The 14,539-nt window shown below is 34.7% G+C and overlaps 2 protein-coding genes across 6 annotated transcripts; both read right to left on the reverse strand.

Annotated features, from left to right (window-relative positions):
* Positions 1-2,252: 2,252 nt before the first annotated feature.
* On the reverse strand, positions 2,253-11,487 carry LOC107912918 (LEAF RUST 10 DISEASE-RESISTANCE LOCUS RECEPTOR-LIKE PROTEIN KINASE-like 1.4). Of its 5 annotated transcripts, none has more exons than XM_016841303.2 (5): positions 10,436-11,487; positions 4,567-4,602; positions 4,155-4,469; positions 3,157-4,067; positions 2,253-2,518 (listed from the first exon to the last, which is right to left on the reverse strand). In XM_016841303.2, the coding sequence occupies exons 1-5, from the start codon at positions 10,551-10,553 to the stop codon at positions 2,498-2,500; spliced, it is 1,401 nt and encodes a 466-aa protein (XP_016696792.2). In that variant the 5' UTR covers positions 10,554-11,487; the 3' UTR covers positions 2,253-2,497. The 5 variants fall into 5 exon arrangements, with proteins under 5 accessions (XP_016696792.2, XP_040962314.1, XP_040962313.1 ...); XM_041106380.1 differs by lacking the exon at positions 10,436-11,487 and adding an exon at positions 7,773-9,423; XM_041106379.1 differs by lacking the exon at positions 10,436-11,487 and adding an exon at positions 6,245-7,761.
* LOC121223157 (LEAF RUST 10 DISEASE-RESISTANCE LOCUS RECEPTOR-LIKE PROTEIN KINASE-like 2.4) lies at positions 10,554-11,161 on the reverse strand. Its single transcript, XM_041104241.1, has 2 exons — positions 10,721-11,161; positions 10,554-10,634 (listed from the first exon to the last, which is right to left on the reverse strand). Exons 1-2 carry the CDS (start codon positions 11,159-11,161, stop codon positions 10,554-10,556), a joined length of 522 nt encoding a protein of 173 aa, XP_040960175.1.
* Positions 11,488-14,539: the final 3,052 nt, after the last annotated feature.

The following is a 14,539-nucleotide window of genomic DNA, read 5'->3' on the forward strand; positions in this document are numbered from 1 at the left end:
TTTTCTGTTCTCTATTGATTTTTCTCTGTAATTTTTCCCCCTATTTACAGATTTTCCTCGACTTTATATAGCCGAAAAATGAAGAAAAAATCAAAGAAATAACACAACACCTTTGTATTTCCGTTATTCTCTCCTTTTTTGCGTTTTTCTCTTTCATTTACTTGTTCTTTGCGTCTGTTTTGCCGTTTGTTGCGCAGATTCGGCCAACTGGGGATGTACGTGGAACACGTACGTGCGCAAAGGGTGGTGGTGCAGGGTTGATGTGCGGCGGCTAGGGTTGGAGGTTGTATGCTGCTAGGGTTGCTGCTGGAATTTAGTTAGTGGGCTGTTTAGTTTGGGTCGGGTGTTGGGCCATTCTAGGTTTAGTTGGGCCCGGGCATTATTGGGTTTGTACAAATACAATATCAAAGCCTAATAATTCTTCAATTTAAGTCTACTCATTATCATAAGCATATAAGGATATGCATGAACCAAACCTACTAAAATAACATCACAACATCACTTTTACTCATTACACTTATAACATAACAGTATAAGCAAGTTCCTAAGTTACAACTTCAAAACATATATATATACCTTAACACCTATTAAATGCCACTTATAATTGAGCCAAAATGAATTAAAAAGGCTACCAAAAGAGACGTTGGATGGTGTGAGCCCTAAAAATAATCTGATAGCCACATTCGCCAAAAGTCAACTACAAAAGTCATGAAAGATGAAATGGGGTAAGCATTGGCATGCTTAGTAAGTTCATATTTATTTAAACAATAGTCTTACCTTAAATCACAATTGTGTAAACAAAATACTAAATATTTTATATCAACAAGGTGAGCATTTTATAAACCAAATCATATAACTTTTCAATCCATTCAATACAATACATATCACTAAGATTCAATTAGAACTATTGAACAAGTGAATCATGTTAAAAAAAATTGATCATATCCATTTACATTCACATTCTTTTCAAATAACCACATACACAATCAAATCCCTTTTTCTTTTAAACAATTAGCTCAATGAACTCAAATAAAAGATATAGATACGCGAGTAACTACACCACACCAAGTTGCTCGATTAAGCGATAACTACACCACACCAAGGCACCATAGTGCAAAGCTTGTTCTATTGCTGTCATGTAGACCTTTGATTTTGTGTCCGTGCCTCACTGATCGTTCTAGTCTGTTTCATTTTCTTTCGTACTGATCGTTGTGTGGTGAATATTCCTCCGACAGATTGAGGTTGTCATCAACTTTGTTACTAAGGGTAAGGATCAAAATGTCTAGTTACGGTTTGATTTCTGTTAGGCCTGAATGTCGTATTGTTAGATTGAATGCCTTAATTCTTATAGCGAAGTAATTTAATTCGAGTAAGGGTGCCAAATAAGTGTTTTTTGTTTTGATGTGTTGTTTTCAATTGGCTTGCCCTGGAAGTCGTATGTAGGATTCGGGAGTGTGTTGTAGTGTTGTTAATAAAAAAATCACCAGGTGTGTGACTCTATACTCATAAACTCGTAAAACTGTGCAAAAACCAAAATAGACAACACCACATGGCTGTATGCCTAGCAATGTGTTAGGTCGTGTGAGCCATAGGGGCATATGCTTGACCGTGTTCCAAGTCGTGTAAGCCCATTTTGCTTAATTTTAATTAGGGTTGTGTGGGCCGATTTTTTTTACCTAATATACAAAAATAATGTTATAAAAATTTAGAAACATTACAAAAACTATAAAAAGTTGTTGTATATTATAAAATATTATTAATATATTATGAAAAGATTATAAAAATTATAAAAAAGAATAAAATATAAATATAAATATAAATATGACTAATATATTATGAAAAATGAAAGGACTATAAAAACATTATAAAATTTTTAAAATTAAATAAAAATTATTAAAAATTATAAAAGTTATATAAAATTATTAAAACTAGGATTAATACCCGATTAAGGTTGGCGTTTTCAATTTTTATGTAATCTATTATTGAACTAATCATTTATTAAAATTTTAAATTTTATAAATTAAAATTATGATGATCGATTAGAATTAAATAAACTTTAAATTAATTCATGAGTTAATATGTAAATTAATAAAGTTAAATGCATTATTTAGAAATTAAAAAATTCAAACAATTTAGATTAAAAAAAAACTAAAAATTTAATCTCCCTAGCATAAAAAAGAAAAAAGAGTAAAGATTGGCAGTTAACCAAGAAAACTGGTTTGGGGGATTTTTGACTAAAAATAGGGAAAGTATAAGTTCAAAAATGAAGATCATATATTAGATAACTACAATTTACAGAGTAATGTTTATTCTACCACAGCTCATAGTCATAGGTAAAATCCTATTACTTGAGCAACTCTTTAATGCATAAACACCATTTAGAGTTTTGCTCATAAAATTTGAACAACTTTCCCTTTCTACAATACAATAATTTCTCAACTCAGAATTGAAAATCCATTTTCATCTGCCTCTTCCATCATTTGCAGAATACTCGGGATTACATCGATTTTATCTGTACCTGCAAATAAGGTTGGACACATACCTTGTTTGAATATGGTTGGGCATATATACTTCCAGAAAAAATAGAAAATCAGAGTAAAATAAGCATACATATCATTAACTACTACTATAATATGTGAGATGAATTTTGACTCAATAAATACTCCAACCAGGCATTTAAATACTCAAACTTCACTCTCCCTTTTTTTTAAAACCAAACTCTAATAGTTTAGGAGTACAAATACTTCGACTAATATTTTAGGAGTATAATTTTGGTAATTTTTTTCAATTTTTTTTCTAATTTTTTTTATATTAATCATTGAACTTAATTATTTTTTTTAAGTTTGGTCCTTATAATGATGTAGCATTATGAAATTATGTTATGTCATCGCCTAATTTTGTATGTGTCGATGTGGTACAATATTAAAGTATCACATCATCACATAGACCAAAATTTAGAAGAATTGCTAAATTAATATGAGAAAACTTGTTAAATTCTTTCTAAAACTAATGTGGACAAAAGAATTATAGACTAAATTTATAAAACTATCAAATTCATGAAACTTTATCCAACATTTTAAACAAAAACAAAATATCCAAGCAACATATGACCAAAACCAGAAGAAACTAGGTGGTAGTAATAGTAGAGAAGCTAACCCATTTCTCTGTCGCAGAATCCGGAGAAAATGCAGGAGGAATGCTCTTCAGTAGTCCAACATCGTCCGATTTAATATCCACCACTTCAGTTCCCGATCTAATATCCACCACATCAGATCCCGATCTTACACCCTTAATCTCTTCCAATGCCTCCAACACTTCTTCCATTGAAGGTCTCATATCCCTCTCCTGTTGCAAACACCGAAACGCCAATCCTGCAACCGCCGTTACAGTGTTTTTCACCACAAAATCATTCTCGAACCCGAGAGATGGATCCACCAGTTCATGCAATGCTTGATTCTGGATTCTGCTGATTGCCATGTTAGCCAAATTTATGTCGTGTCGGTGCCTGCTGATGTCCACTGCTTTTTTCGCCGAAATTAGCTCGACCAACACGACCCCGAAGCTGTAAACATCACTTTTCTCAGTGAGGTGGTAGCATTGGTGGTACTCCGGGTCGACATAACCCGGGGTGCCTTGCGGAGCAGTCGAGACATGCGTAACATCATTAGGAAAAAGTCGTGAGAGTCCAAAATCAGCCACTTTTACATGGAAATTCTTGTCCAGGAGAATGTTGTTGGATTTAACATCGCGGTGTATGATTTCCTGTCTATGTAGGTAAGCCAATGCGGTCGCTGTCTCGATGGCGATTCTCAACCGAACATGCCAGGTAAGCAAACCAGAGTTGGATCGCTTTCCATGCAAATGATCAGCCACGGTTCCATTAGGAATGTACTCATAAACAAGGAGAAGCTCTCGACTACGTCTCGAGGTACATCCATAGAGCTTCACGAGGTTTGGATGAAGGATGCGAGTGAGGATTTCGATCTCGTTCATGTACTGACCGACACGCTTGAAATTGTTCTCGTATAAGCGCTTCACCGCTACCACACGCCCATCCCTGAGTACACCTGATCGTGCAAATCAAAGATAAACATGGTGGGTTAAGGTTAATAACAGGGGACTAAAGTAAAAAGTTGCAAATAAGTTTGTCTTACCATAATAAACAGTGCCGAATCCTCCTTCTCCAAGTTGTTTAGAAGGATTGAAATTGTCAGTGGCTTCCTCAAGTTCTTCATAATTAAAAACATGGGCTCCAAAGTAAGTGCTTCCCCTTTCAATGTCATATTTTGAAGTGGAATAGGATGAATTGCTTTGAGAGTAATTAGTTGTGGAAGTTGTTGGCCCTTTGCTTGATGGAGACGTTGGAAGGTCTCTGCTAATAAGCTGGGCTACAATTTTCTTTCGCCGATGTTGCCGGACACATAAAACTCCGATTCCAACAAGTATAATGACACCGGCTGCTCCGAGGCCTGGAGGTTAAGGAAGAGATTGCTTAAACCCGGTTACTGCAATGCTAAAAGTTTTTAGAAACAATGTAATATGTTAATAATGAGTACCAAATAATACCTAGTGCAAGTTTGAGAGCCTTTCCATCCTTTTTCTCTGTAATAGTAAAAATATCACGAAATGTTAATTAAAATAAGAATCAATAATTATAGTTGCATGCAAATATATATATATATAGTAATTATTGAAACCAAATAAATTTCTTATTTTCATAATATAAAAAGAAATTATCACATTTAAAATTATAAAAATAACTTTTTTTTATAATTAGGAGAAAGGAATGAGATATATTCTTATCGTTATGTTAAAGAGCTCAAAATTATTATAAAATATCATTTTAAATAAAAAGAAACTACCCTAAACTGATGAAATAAAAATATATATGAACTATATTTTATTTTAAACTGATCTAAATTATTATCAATGTAATCAAAATTCAATGTATTTTACGTGACATAAATTTATTAATGCACAAAAATGATTATGTTTTAAAGTTTCAAATTTGAATTCCACTTTATATGATTCTTTCTATTTGAAATGCAATTAAATTCTAGATTAACTATGTTACTAAGATTTTGCTATCAATGTTAAAATATGAAAGAGATATGATCAAAGAAAAGAATGTGAAATTTCAAAGTCTTTCTCTCTCTTCTCTTTTTAAGTTGAAGCAGAAAAGAGAAAACCATAATCACCCTTCCCCTACCAGCTCCTTTCCTTATCCCCATAGATTGTGCCTCCTCTCTTTTCGTTTCCCTTTATCTTTATAGCCTTTCTCCTTTTCCACCAAATTCTGCCTCCTCTCCCTTTTGTTTTTCGATGAGTTGACACTCGTTTTTCCTCTAAAGGATTTTTAAAGATCACTGACTTTGTCGAATTGTGTATTTGGGTACAGTGTCCAACACGGATTGGTTTGTTTCGAGAGTAGGAGTGGCAGTGTCCAGGTGGTATTTTTGGAGTAGGTCAGGCTGAAAGGTGAGTGGGCCATAGTTAGGTGGAGATGGGCCAGCGATGAAGGGTTAGCTGAAGTTTCTTACTGAGCCGCGTGGAAAAACAAATGGGGAATGTTGAATTTTTAGCTTAGGCTTAGCAAATGGGTCAACTTTAATGGCATCAAATTCCCAAGTTTTCATGCTGCTATAATAGTATGAAATGAAAGCAGCTAAATTTACAGCGCTCCAAAATCGACCATAAAATGGAAGAAATTTAACAGAGTCTGAAGTTAAAGGTAAGTTTGGATGGGTGATTGAGTACGGTGCGATGCAATGCGTTTAGCTTATTTTTTATCTCACATTTCAGTATCGTTACAGTATCTAATCTCACCACTACCGTTATTTTTACATTAACCGTAAATAAACGCACCGCTCATCTAAACTCACCCTTATTCAAAAATCAAAATATAGAATAAAAACTGTAATGGGATTTGCGTTTGGGAAAAGCAAATAAATGAGTTTCAATAATCCTATTCTGGAATGGCCCAATGTCCTTGTTTCCTACCATGACAGCCCCCCCGGACTATTTAATAATAATAATATTATTATTATTAGAGGGTCAAGACCAAACTACATCCACCTAACCCTGAACTACTGTTTGGTCGGAACAAAGATCGACGACATCTTGTTCCATCAGTTTCCGGCTTCGGGTTTCCCCAAAACACTGGGTTCTTGGAACCGAAATCGTACGACTTAAATCCCACTACAAGAGATATTTGAACAGGTACAGCAAACAACGAAGATTGTACCTGGGGAACAAACGTCGCCATCTGAGCAGTAACATTCAAATCCACCTGAGACGAGGTTACGCCCGCACTGCCCACCTTTGTTTACACAATTATTACAACGGGTATCATCTGCAGACCACCACAGCTGAAACCCAATTTTAGCCGCTTCTTCCAAATCATCTGGATCCCGGCCTTCCTCCAGTGACGGAACTTGGGAATTCGGGACTGGAATAATCACACTGTTACTGCAAGATCTCAGGAAATTGCCGGTGACAGTTCCCGCGAATTCCCTTGTCACATAATAACCTACGATATTTGTATTGTTTATTGTGCAGTCGAATTGATTGGAAGTCCCGAGAATTGATGTGAGATTTTGTGGAGCTGTGAGAGGCTGACAACCATAATACAGCCTTATATCCTGACTATCCCCGTTTTGTCGAAAAGGACTGGTTTCACTTTCAAAAGTGGAGTTGATGAGATGAGTGGGACAAAGATTCTCACTGTAATCGGTTCTAGAGACATGAAGGGTTTGTGATTCCTTGTTTATTGCAAGAACTCGGTATGTTGCAGAGCTGATTGTGATTTCTAGCTCACTTTCACTGCAGCTGAGCTTGAATCCAGGATATCCACAACTTTCCAGCCGATCCAATCCCCAGAAAGGGTAACCGATATTCGAAATATTTCCGCAACTAGATCGGACACTGCAGCTCAAATAATTATTCGAAAACACTGGTTTTGGAGAAAGAATCAGGACCAAGCTTATGATGATGATGGTGAACGAAAACTTGGATGGCATTGTCGGAGAGGATGGAGAGCATGAGGGAAAGAAACTGAGAGTAGTTGGATATAAAATGAGCGTCTGAAAGTGAATTGGTGTTGATCTTCATGATCAAATAGTTGGTATTTGACTAATTCAAAGTTGAAAATTTTCTAAAGGAAACTTCTGTTATATGCCACCATTAAGTGCCAGTCTATGGAAATTTAGGTAGCCTACCATGGCAATAATATATTATTAAGTGTGAATAACCCAGTTCATTATAATAGTGCTCTCAGGACTCGGAACTCATAAAGGTATAAACTCAGTTCGAGTTTGTTGAAAACTTGAAGAAAGCTGTAACTGGAAAATATCATCTGATTTTAATGATTGAATAAATCAATAATAGTACTACTTTGGCTGAAAGTATTTCTCGTCAAACACTTAGGTCAAATCTATAAGCAACTGGTAAGACCCTACGTTTTATCTGCTAGCTGATGCAGTTGTGATGGGAAAGAGAACAAGCGGCCATGGAATTTGAAGATGAACTGGTATTAACCAATCAAAATGGTTAGAGTTAATGAAGTCATTGGCTTCTTGGGGAGATTTAGATTAGGATTCGATCTGAAGTAACAAAGGCCAATTTGCTGCTACTGCTTATGAAGATTGGACATCAGAATGAGTCAAACCGTGAAGGTTACTTGAGAGTTAAGGCTCAAGATATTCAATGAAACGGTAAGTTCTGCAACAACAAACAGCTGAGCAAACTTATACGGAAGAAGAGCTATAACGTACCTTCAGTTGTTGGAAAACATGTGAAGCTATTTGAAGTATGATTATATCCACAAATCCCATCTGAATCTCTGCATCTTCTGCACTGATCATTATCCGCTTCCCATTGCAATTCGAAACCTCCTCTTAAAGCAGCTTGCATAATCATAGGGTTCACCTCCAGGTCCTTTGCTGCAGCTTCATAAACCGGAACTACGACAATTTCACGGCATATGCCATAGCGAGGGTCACCCAACAGGTTTCTAACAGCATATGACACATCAATAAGTGTACTATTCATGGAGCAGTTAGGAAGAAATGTCGAGGTTGGCAGCGGGTTGCATCCGTAGAATAGGGTGAGGTTCCTAATGTTTGAGCCGTAATTGAAGTGATCGAAGTCGATTGAGGTGTTGATAAATTTCGTGGAACAATAACCATTCCAGTAATCCTCCCTAGCTACCTTAAGACTCTGTCGTTCAGGGTCTATGTCAAGAACTCGTAAGGTGTTTTCATTCATCAGGATTTCCGTTACATTATTCTCGCACCTCAGTTCAAATCCTGGTTGGCCACAATAACTCGGACGGTTCATTCCCCAGAATGGGTAACCGATACTTGATACGCTTCCGCATGTTAGCGTTTCCCTGCAGGCCCGCGGATCGTCAGCGGATAAAATCGTCGGAACTCTGGTTAAGAAAACGAGAAAGAAGAGGGCCAGAAGGGAAGAAATCGGAAGAGAAAGCGAAGACATCTTGTTGATGTTACAAGGGTGATGGGTTGAATATATTTATGAATTATGGAATGGTCAATGTTGAATTCTACAATATTAATATACACGTTTAATCCTTTTCTAATCTGGAAATTACGTTAGGAGTTGGAAAATTGGTTCTAGAGTGCTGCAGAAGTCTATGGGGGCATCTATTACGGGGAAGAAGACCAAAGCTTCGATGGCAGAATTTGAAGGAAACTGGCAGGAAATGCTTTGGACATAACATAAGTTGACAACACTAAAAACACCCTAATTCCAAATCGAAGAACTGAAGTGGAGACTTAAACCAAAATAATTTGGAAATTGGGTGCCAAGTCCCCACTTCTATTAAGAATCTTCTTTGTGTTGGATTAATTGACCTGATAGACTAAATGAAGATCAAAGCAATGAAATGGAACTTGACTTCTATATATCAAGTTATCAACCTACACACACAACTAAAAAATCTTTGTTTTGTATTAACAGGATTAAGAACCGATCGGGAAACGATGTTAGGGTGATTATTTTATGGATTCGACTCTCTCCGCTATCGATATTCACTGCAACTAATCATAATAGCACTTTTATGTTTGCAACCAGGATATGTTGATGAAGACATGCTGATCGCGTGTGTATGAGTTCGGCAGCAAGAGTCTCCCCGAATTTCCTGTTCATTGTAGGAAATTTCCTGGAGTTTGGTAATTTCTGGGAAATGAAAAAGGAAATATCATGTGGAACATGAATGCTTTCTTTGTTAGATGAGTTCAGATCTGTTCAGATTATGCAAACCAATGATGAGAAGAGGGGACTGACATTATTCAATAAATCAGACCGACAATTTTGACCATGTCTATCAGTACATAGAATAAAACAAAATTAATGTTGTTCCTAGTTCATCAGTTGGATTTGTCATTGACTAAATTTATAAATATTTAAATAATACTTAAAAATATTTAAATTGATTGAAATTCGTTTTTATTAATATTATATTTTAATTTTTTTTTGCCTAAATCGATGATATAATATGCCATATCAATTACCATTACAACATCAACACTAATTAACAGCTCAGTAATCAAAATATAATATATTGATAAGATTAGTGACCATATCATATTTTTTTAAAATTTAGTGACCAAAATGTAATTTAATCTATACAAAGTGACTAAATTTATAATTTCGACTTTTAGTGAAAAAATTTGAGTATTATTCTCTAAAATTTAATATAGATAAAATTTTAAAAAAGATATACTATAAAAAAGTTTCAATGAAATATTTTTTTTAAAATATATTTTTTTATAAATTTAAAGAATTTAAATATTTAAAATAATTGATCTCAAAGTTTAAAATTTTTAACTTAAAAATTGTCAACCATAACGATAGAGATATTATAAAGAATACCAACTGCTTAAATTTATGTTTGAAATTAATTATTTGTGGTTTGGGTTGAGTGAACAATAATAAAACTAAATTGGAGCACAAATATTTTATTTAAAGCCGTAAATCAATATTGTGAATTTGTTTTATTTAGATAATAAAAGTTATGCATAAAATGAATCCTACTCTTAATAAATAAATAAAAAAAGATGAGAGTATTAGAGTGATGCTGTTATCCAATTCTTACCTAAAAAAGATAACATGATACTCATGCTTGTAGCTTCTATACATCAAATTAACCTATTTTCTATTAACTCAAAACAAGAGAGTTTCCCAACCTCCATTTCTTCAATCTCATAATTCATAAGCCCTATCCCAGTTTGTTAGTCACCTCATTTCTATGTATTTGTTTTGGTGTCTGGGTTTTACTGCAATGCAAGTCTACAACTATCAAATCCTCAACTTCAGTTATTTTAATTATGTATTGAAGTTTAATCCACTGGGAAATCATACTACTACTAATAATAGAAAGCTTTGTTTAGTTGTAAAAAGGGATAGTACTTACCTGTATGGGCCGACATTCTTTGCCTTCCGGCCAACTCGAATTTCCAGGTGGGCAGTAGCAGTAGGCTTGATCGTGGATGAAGCCGCAGGCTCCACCGGAAGAATTGCATTTCCAGCATTCATCTGCATAGTTCTTCCTCCATTGCACCTCGAATCCTGTTTCCAAGGCTCCTTTCCAATCCGGGGAATGATTGCGGAGGCTTTCCAAGGAAGTTTCAGGAATCATAACATTGGCACGATATAAGCATGCCTCTGGATGGATATTAGTATTATTTGCTATTGCTACCGAAACATTACTATGATCATAATTTTTATTGCAAGTAAAGAATAGAAGATCTGGTGAGATGCGAGAGAGGCAGTCATAAAACAGTGTAACACTGGCAAAGCCGGGACCAGGAGTAAACACCGGAGAATCTTGGATCCAATCTTCATGAGGAAATGGAGGCGGACAAATGCCTTTGTTGATCACCTTCTCACTCAAAATTCTTAGGATTTGACGATCAGGTAGGATCTCAAGCACGCGATACCGTACATCGCTAATTTTCATCGTGGTAATGTCACCGCCACACTCAAGCTCTAAATCTGGATGTCCGCATTCTTTTTCACGATCACCTCCATGGAAAGGAAATCCAGCAGTGATATTCCCACATTTGAACTTGCTATCACGGCAGTTCTCGAACTCAGGCTCAAACCAGGCAGTGGTTAGTGAAACAGGGGTCCCAAGCATGATAAATAATAAACAAAACAGAGGAAGAGGAAGAGGAAGAGGAAGAGGAAGAGGCAGAGGAAGAGATGATGAGAAAGAAGGAGAAATCATTTTGAGGGCAGAGAGATGGAGGAAGAAAGGGTTGATTGCCTGCCTCAGCTCTAATGAAATACAATTAAAACCAAGCTGAAAGAAAGACTTGGAATATAGAGTAGGAGAGTTGACTTGCAAAGACTTTGAGCATCCATAAGTCGTGTCGTGTCGTGTCGTGTGGGTGTGGGTGTGGGTGTAGCAGTGAGTAAATGGAAATGCAAAAGTTCAAAATAGAAGCAAGAGATGGAGACACTTTAACACGCTTTCGCTCCTTGCCCTCAACTTTCTCATCACTTGGAAATTGCTGTGTCATAAGCCTACTTCTTTATTCATATTGTCGAAACCATTTTTTTTAAAAAAAATAAAATTTTGGGTTGTCGACTTAAAAAATAAAAATCAGGAGTCGTCACCAATCTTTTATTAGGGTGTGATTGGATCACCTAAAAAATAGCTTTGGTCTACGAGTTTAGAAAACGGGTTCGGGAGTCAATTACGTACGAGGAAAGATTAGCACCCTCGTAACGCCCAAAAATTGGTACCTAGTTAATTAATTAATGTCTTAAGGTCGAGAATTTAGAAAAACGTAATCCTTAGCAAAACGTAAAAGGCTACGTCTTAAGACCCTTATTATTTCAGAGAAAGAAGATACCACACCCAATGCGTCAGGGCACAGCATTCTAATTTTCCCCCAAAAATGAATTGGGCCAAAATACTTGTACAATAAAACTTTAAAAGAATATCCGCTTATCCAAGATTTAAGAAATCACACCCAATAGTTAGGGCACGATTCCTCTAGAATCCCAAACTCGGAATATTTCCTTGACCACGCACCGTTACCTCCAAAAAGAAAGAAACAATGACAGCAGAAACATAAGCAGAAACAGCAAGAAAATTCAAAAATATATATGTAATAAACAGTGTGTAATGGCTATAAAAGCCATAGAAGTAGATTGTATTCGGGCCATATTTAAAAAAAAAGAGAGAAAGAAATAAAAAAATGAATCAAAAAACAAAATACGAAGAAAACATTTTCAAATGTGATTTCTTCATTTTTTATCTGTTATTTTAAAAAAGCATAAAAACATAAAATCATAAATCATAAAAACTTACCAAGTCATTTCGGGTTCCACCGCCATGAATGGATGAGGACATCGTCCCCGATGATGGACGGCTCCCTTCGGTGAGACCTCCGAGTCACTTCCATTTCATCTGAGGACTACGGCCGAGAAAACCAATGAGCTTTTCAGATTTTTTTTTTTATTTTTTTGTTGAGTTTTGGGAAGTATTTACCCTCGATTCGGGCCCAGGGAGCCGAAACGGCTAAAAGAAGGGTCGTTCGTGGATTCTGGCCCCGGGAATGGCATAGCCGTAGCCAGCGACCAATGGCTGTCGTGGCGGAGACTCGTCGGGACCAAGGGCGGATTGGGGGAGGGCCGAGGGAAAAAAAAGGGGCTGATAGTGTTTTTTATTTTTTTGAAAACGGATGAAAATGATTTTTTTCCTTAACTTTTTTTACTTATATAACCCTATAAAATGGCGTCGTTTTGGGCTTAAGTTTTAAACTCCAAAACGACGTCGTTTTGAAGCGTGACCTGAAAACTAACCCCATGCGCCCTAGGATCCACTTGTTTTCGCGGCAAGGGTCTATTTCGACCCTGGTCCTTCCACTTTTGGGCATATTTTTAATTTTGTCCTAAGTCTTTTTTGTTCTTTTTAAATTGCACTGATAACTTCAAACTTCTTTCAATTTGGTCCCCCGTTTGCTGACCCCTTGGGAATGACGTGTGTCCTTGAGTTTTGGGATAATTTTCCATTTAGTCCCTATTTCTTATTGCACGTTTCATTTTAGTCCTTTATTCCGTTTATTAATTTATTTTTTATTATTTACGATTTATACCCCTAATTTCATTTAAATTTCAATTTAATCCTTTGTTTATTTAACTTCAACCTTTCTACCAATTGTTTATTTATTTATTTATTTATTTATTACTTCTTTATTTTTATACATACTTAAGAATTATATTGTATACAAGCTTTTATTGGTGCATTTTTTATTTATTGTTATTGTAATTTTTTTGTGTTCTTTTATTCTTGTTCTTTTATTCTTTCTTTTATTATTTTTGGCACTTTCATGTCATGTCCATCTATCTTTTAATCATGAATCTTTCATTTTTTATTTATTTTAAGTTACTTTATTTATTTTTTATTATTATGATATGATTATTAATATTATTATAATTATAGTATTACAGTATTTTTTTATTTACTTATTATTTATCATTCTAATATTTTACTCACATAGTCATTTTATATTATTTCACCATCACTATATCATACATTATGTTTAAACATTTGTCCGTTTCATATTCTACCCGAATAAACTAAATATACATCACTTTAAGTGTTCCATTAATTTTTACTCAACTCATAAAAAGGGAAATTTCAAAACCAAGACAACGTTCTTATTTAGAGATTTGAGAAGTCATGCCCTAACTTACGGGATTTGATTTTCTTTTTGAACCTAAATAACCGAATATCCTTTTAAAATTAAAAAACACACGAGATTTAAACAATAACTAAATAATGAACAATTTTATTTTCAAGAATTTAGGATGTCATGTCCTAACTTAGGGGACATAACCTTTTCGTTTTGGTTATCTCGAAATAAGAAAGCTTCTTCTATGAGTTTTGATTTAACTAAATGATTTTAATAAAAAAATTATGCAAAGAGGGATACTATTTAAATTTTTAAATTTTTAATTCTCGACACTAAGACACCAAGTAATCTACTAGGTATTAATTTTGGGCGCCACGAGGGTGCTAATTCTTCCTCATGCGTAACCGACTCCCGAACTCATTTCCTGGATTTTGTTGACTGAAAAGTATCGTTTTAAATCTAACATTTAATTAAAATGAGTTTTGAGGTGATTCAATCACACCTAATAAAAAGTATTGGTGGCAACTTCCATTTTCGTTTTTTTAAATAAAAATAAAAGTCGATCTCAAAAAGGTTTCGACACTTATATCATATTTTTGTTTCTTATCCTATTTGTTATATTATGTGTCAGTATATGTGTAAGATTGTCTTTCTTTTTCTATTAGACTTTTTATGTGTCAGTATATGTGTAAGATTGTCTTTCTTTTTCTATTAGACTTTTTTTATAACAATAATATTTGTATAAGAGTTTATAATGTTTTATTTTGTTAGAGCTTAATGTTATACAAATTTGTATTTAATTTTTAACAATTAAGTGTAGCCTTTAAACTTATATTGTTAGTATATAAAGTTTTGTTTTTAATTTTTAA

This window comes from Gossypium hirsutum, chromosome D11 (assembly GCF_007990345.1).
Source record: "Gossypium hirsutum isolate 1008001.06 chromosome D11, Gossypium_hirsutum_v2.1, whole genome shotgun sequence".
Taxonomy (NCBI): domain Eukaryota; kingdom Viridiplantae; phylum Streptophyta; class Magnoliopsida; order Malvales; family Malvaceae; genus Gossypium; species Gossypium hirsutum.

Bases quoted from the DNA above. Each gene is read 5' to 3' on its own strand.
- LOC107912918 (XM_016841304.2), bottom strand. From the start codon at position 7,019: ATGCCATCCAAGTTTTCGTTCACCATCATCATCATAAGCTTGGTCCTG. The intron at 4,470-4,566 runs GTATTATTTGGT...CTTAACCTCCAG, and splicing joins GGCTCTCAAACTTGCACTAG to GCCTCGGAGCAGCCGGTGTC. The intron at 4,068-4,154 runs GTAAGACAAACT...TTGCACGATCAG, and splicing joins ATTCGGCACTGTTTATTATG to GTGTACTCAGGGATGGGCGT.
- LOC121223157 (XM_041104241.1), bottom strand. From the start codon at position 11,161: ATGCTTGGGACCCCTGTTTCACTAACCACTGCCTGGTTTGAGCCTGAG. The intron at 10,635-10,720 runs GTAGCAATAGCA...TTCCTTGGAAAG, and splicing joins ATGATCATAGTAATGTTTCG to CCTCCGCAATCATTCCCCGG.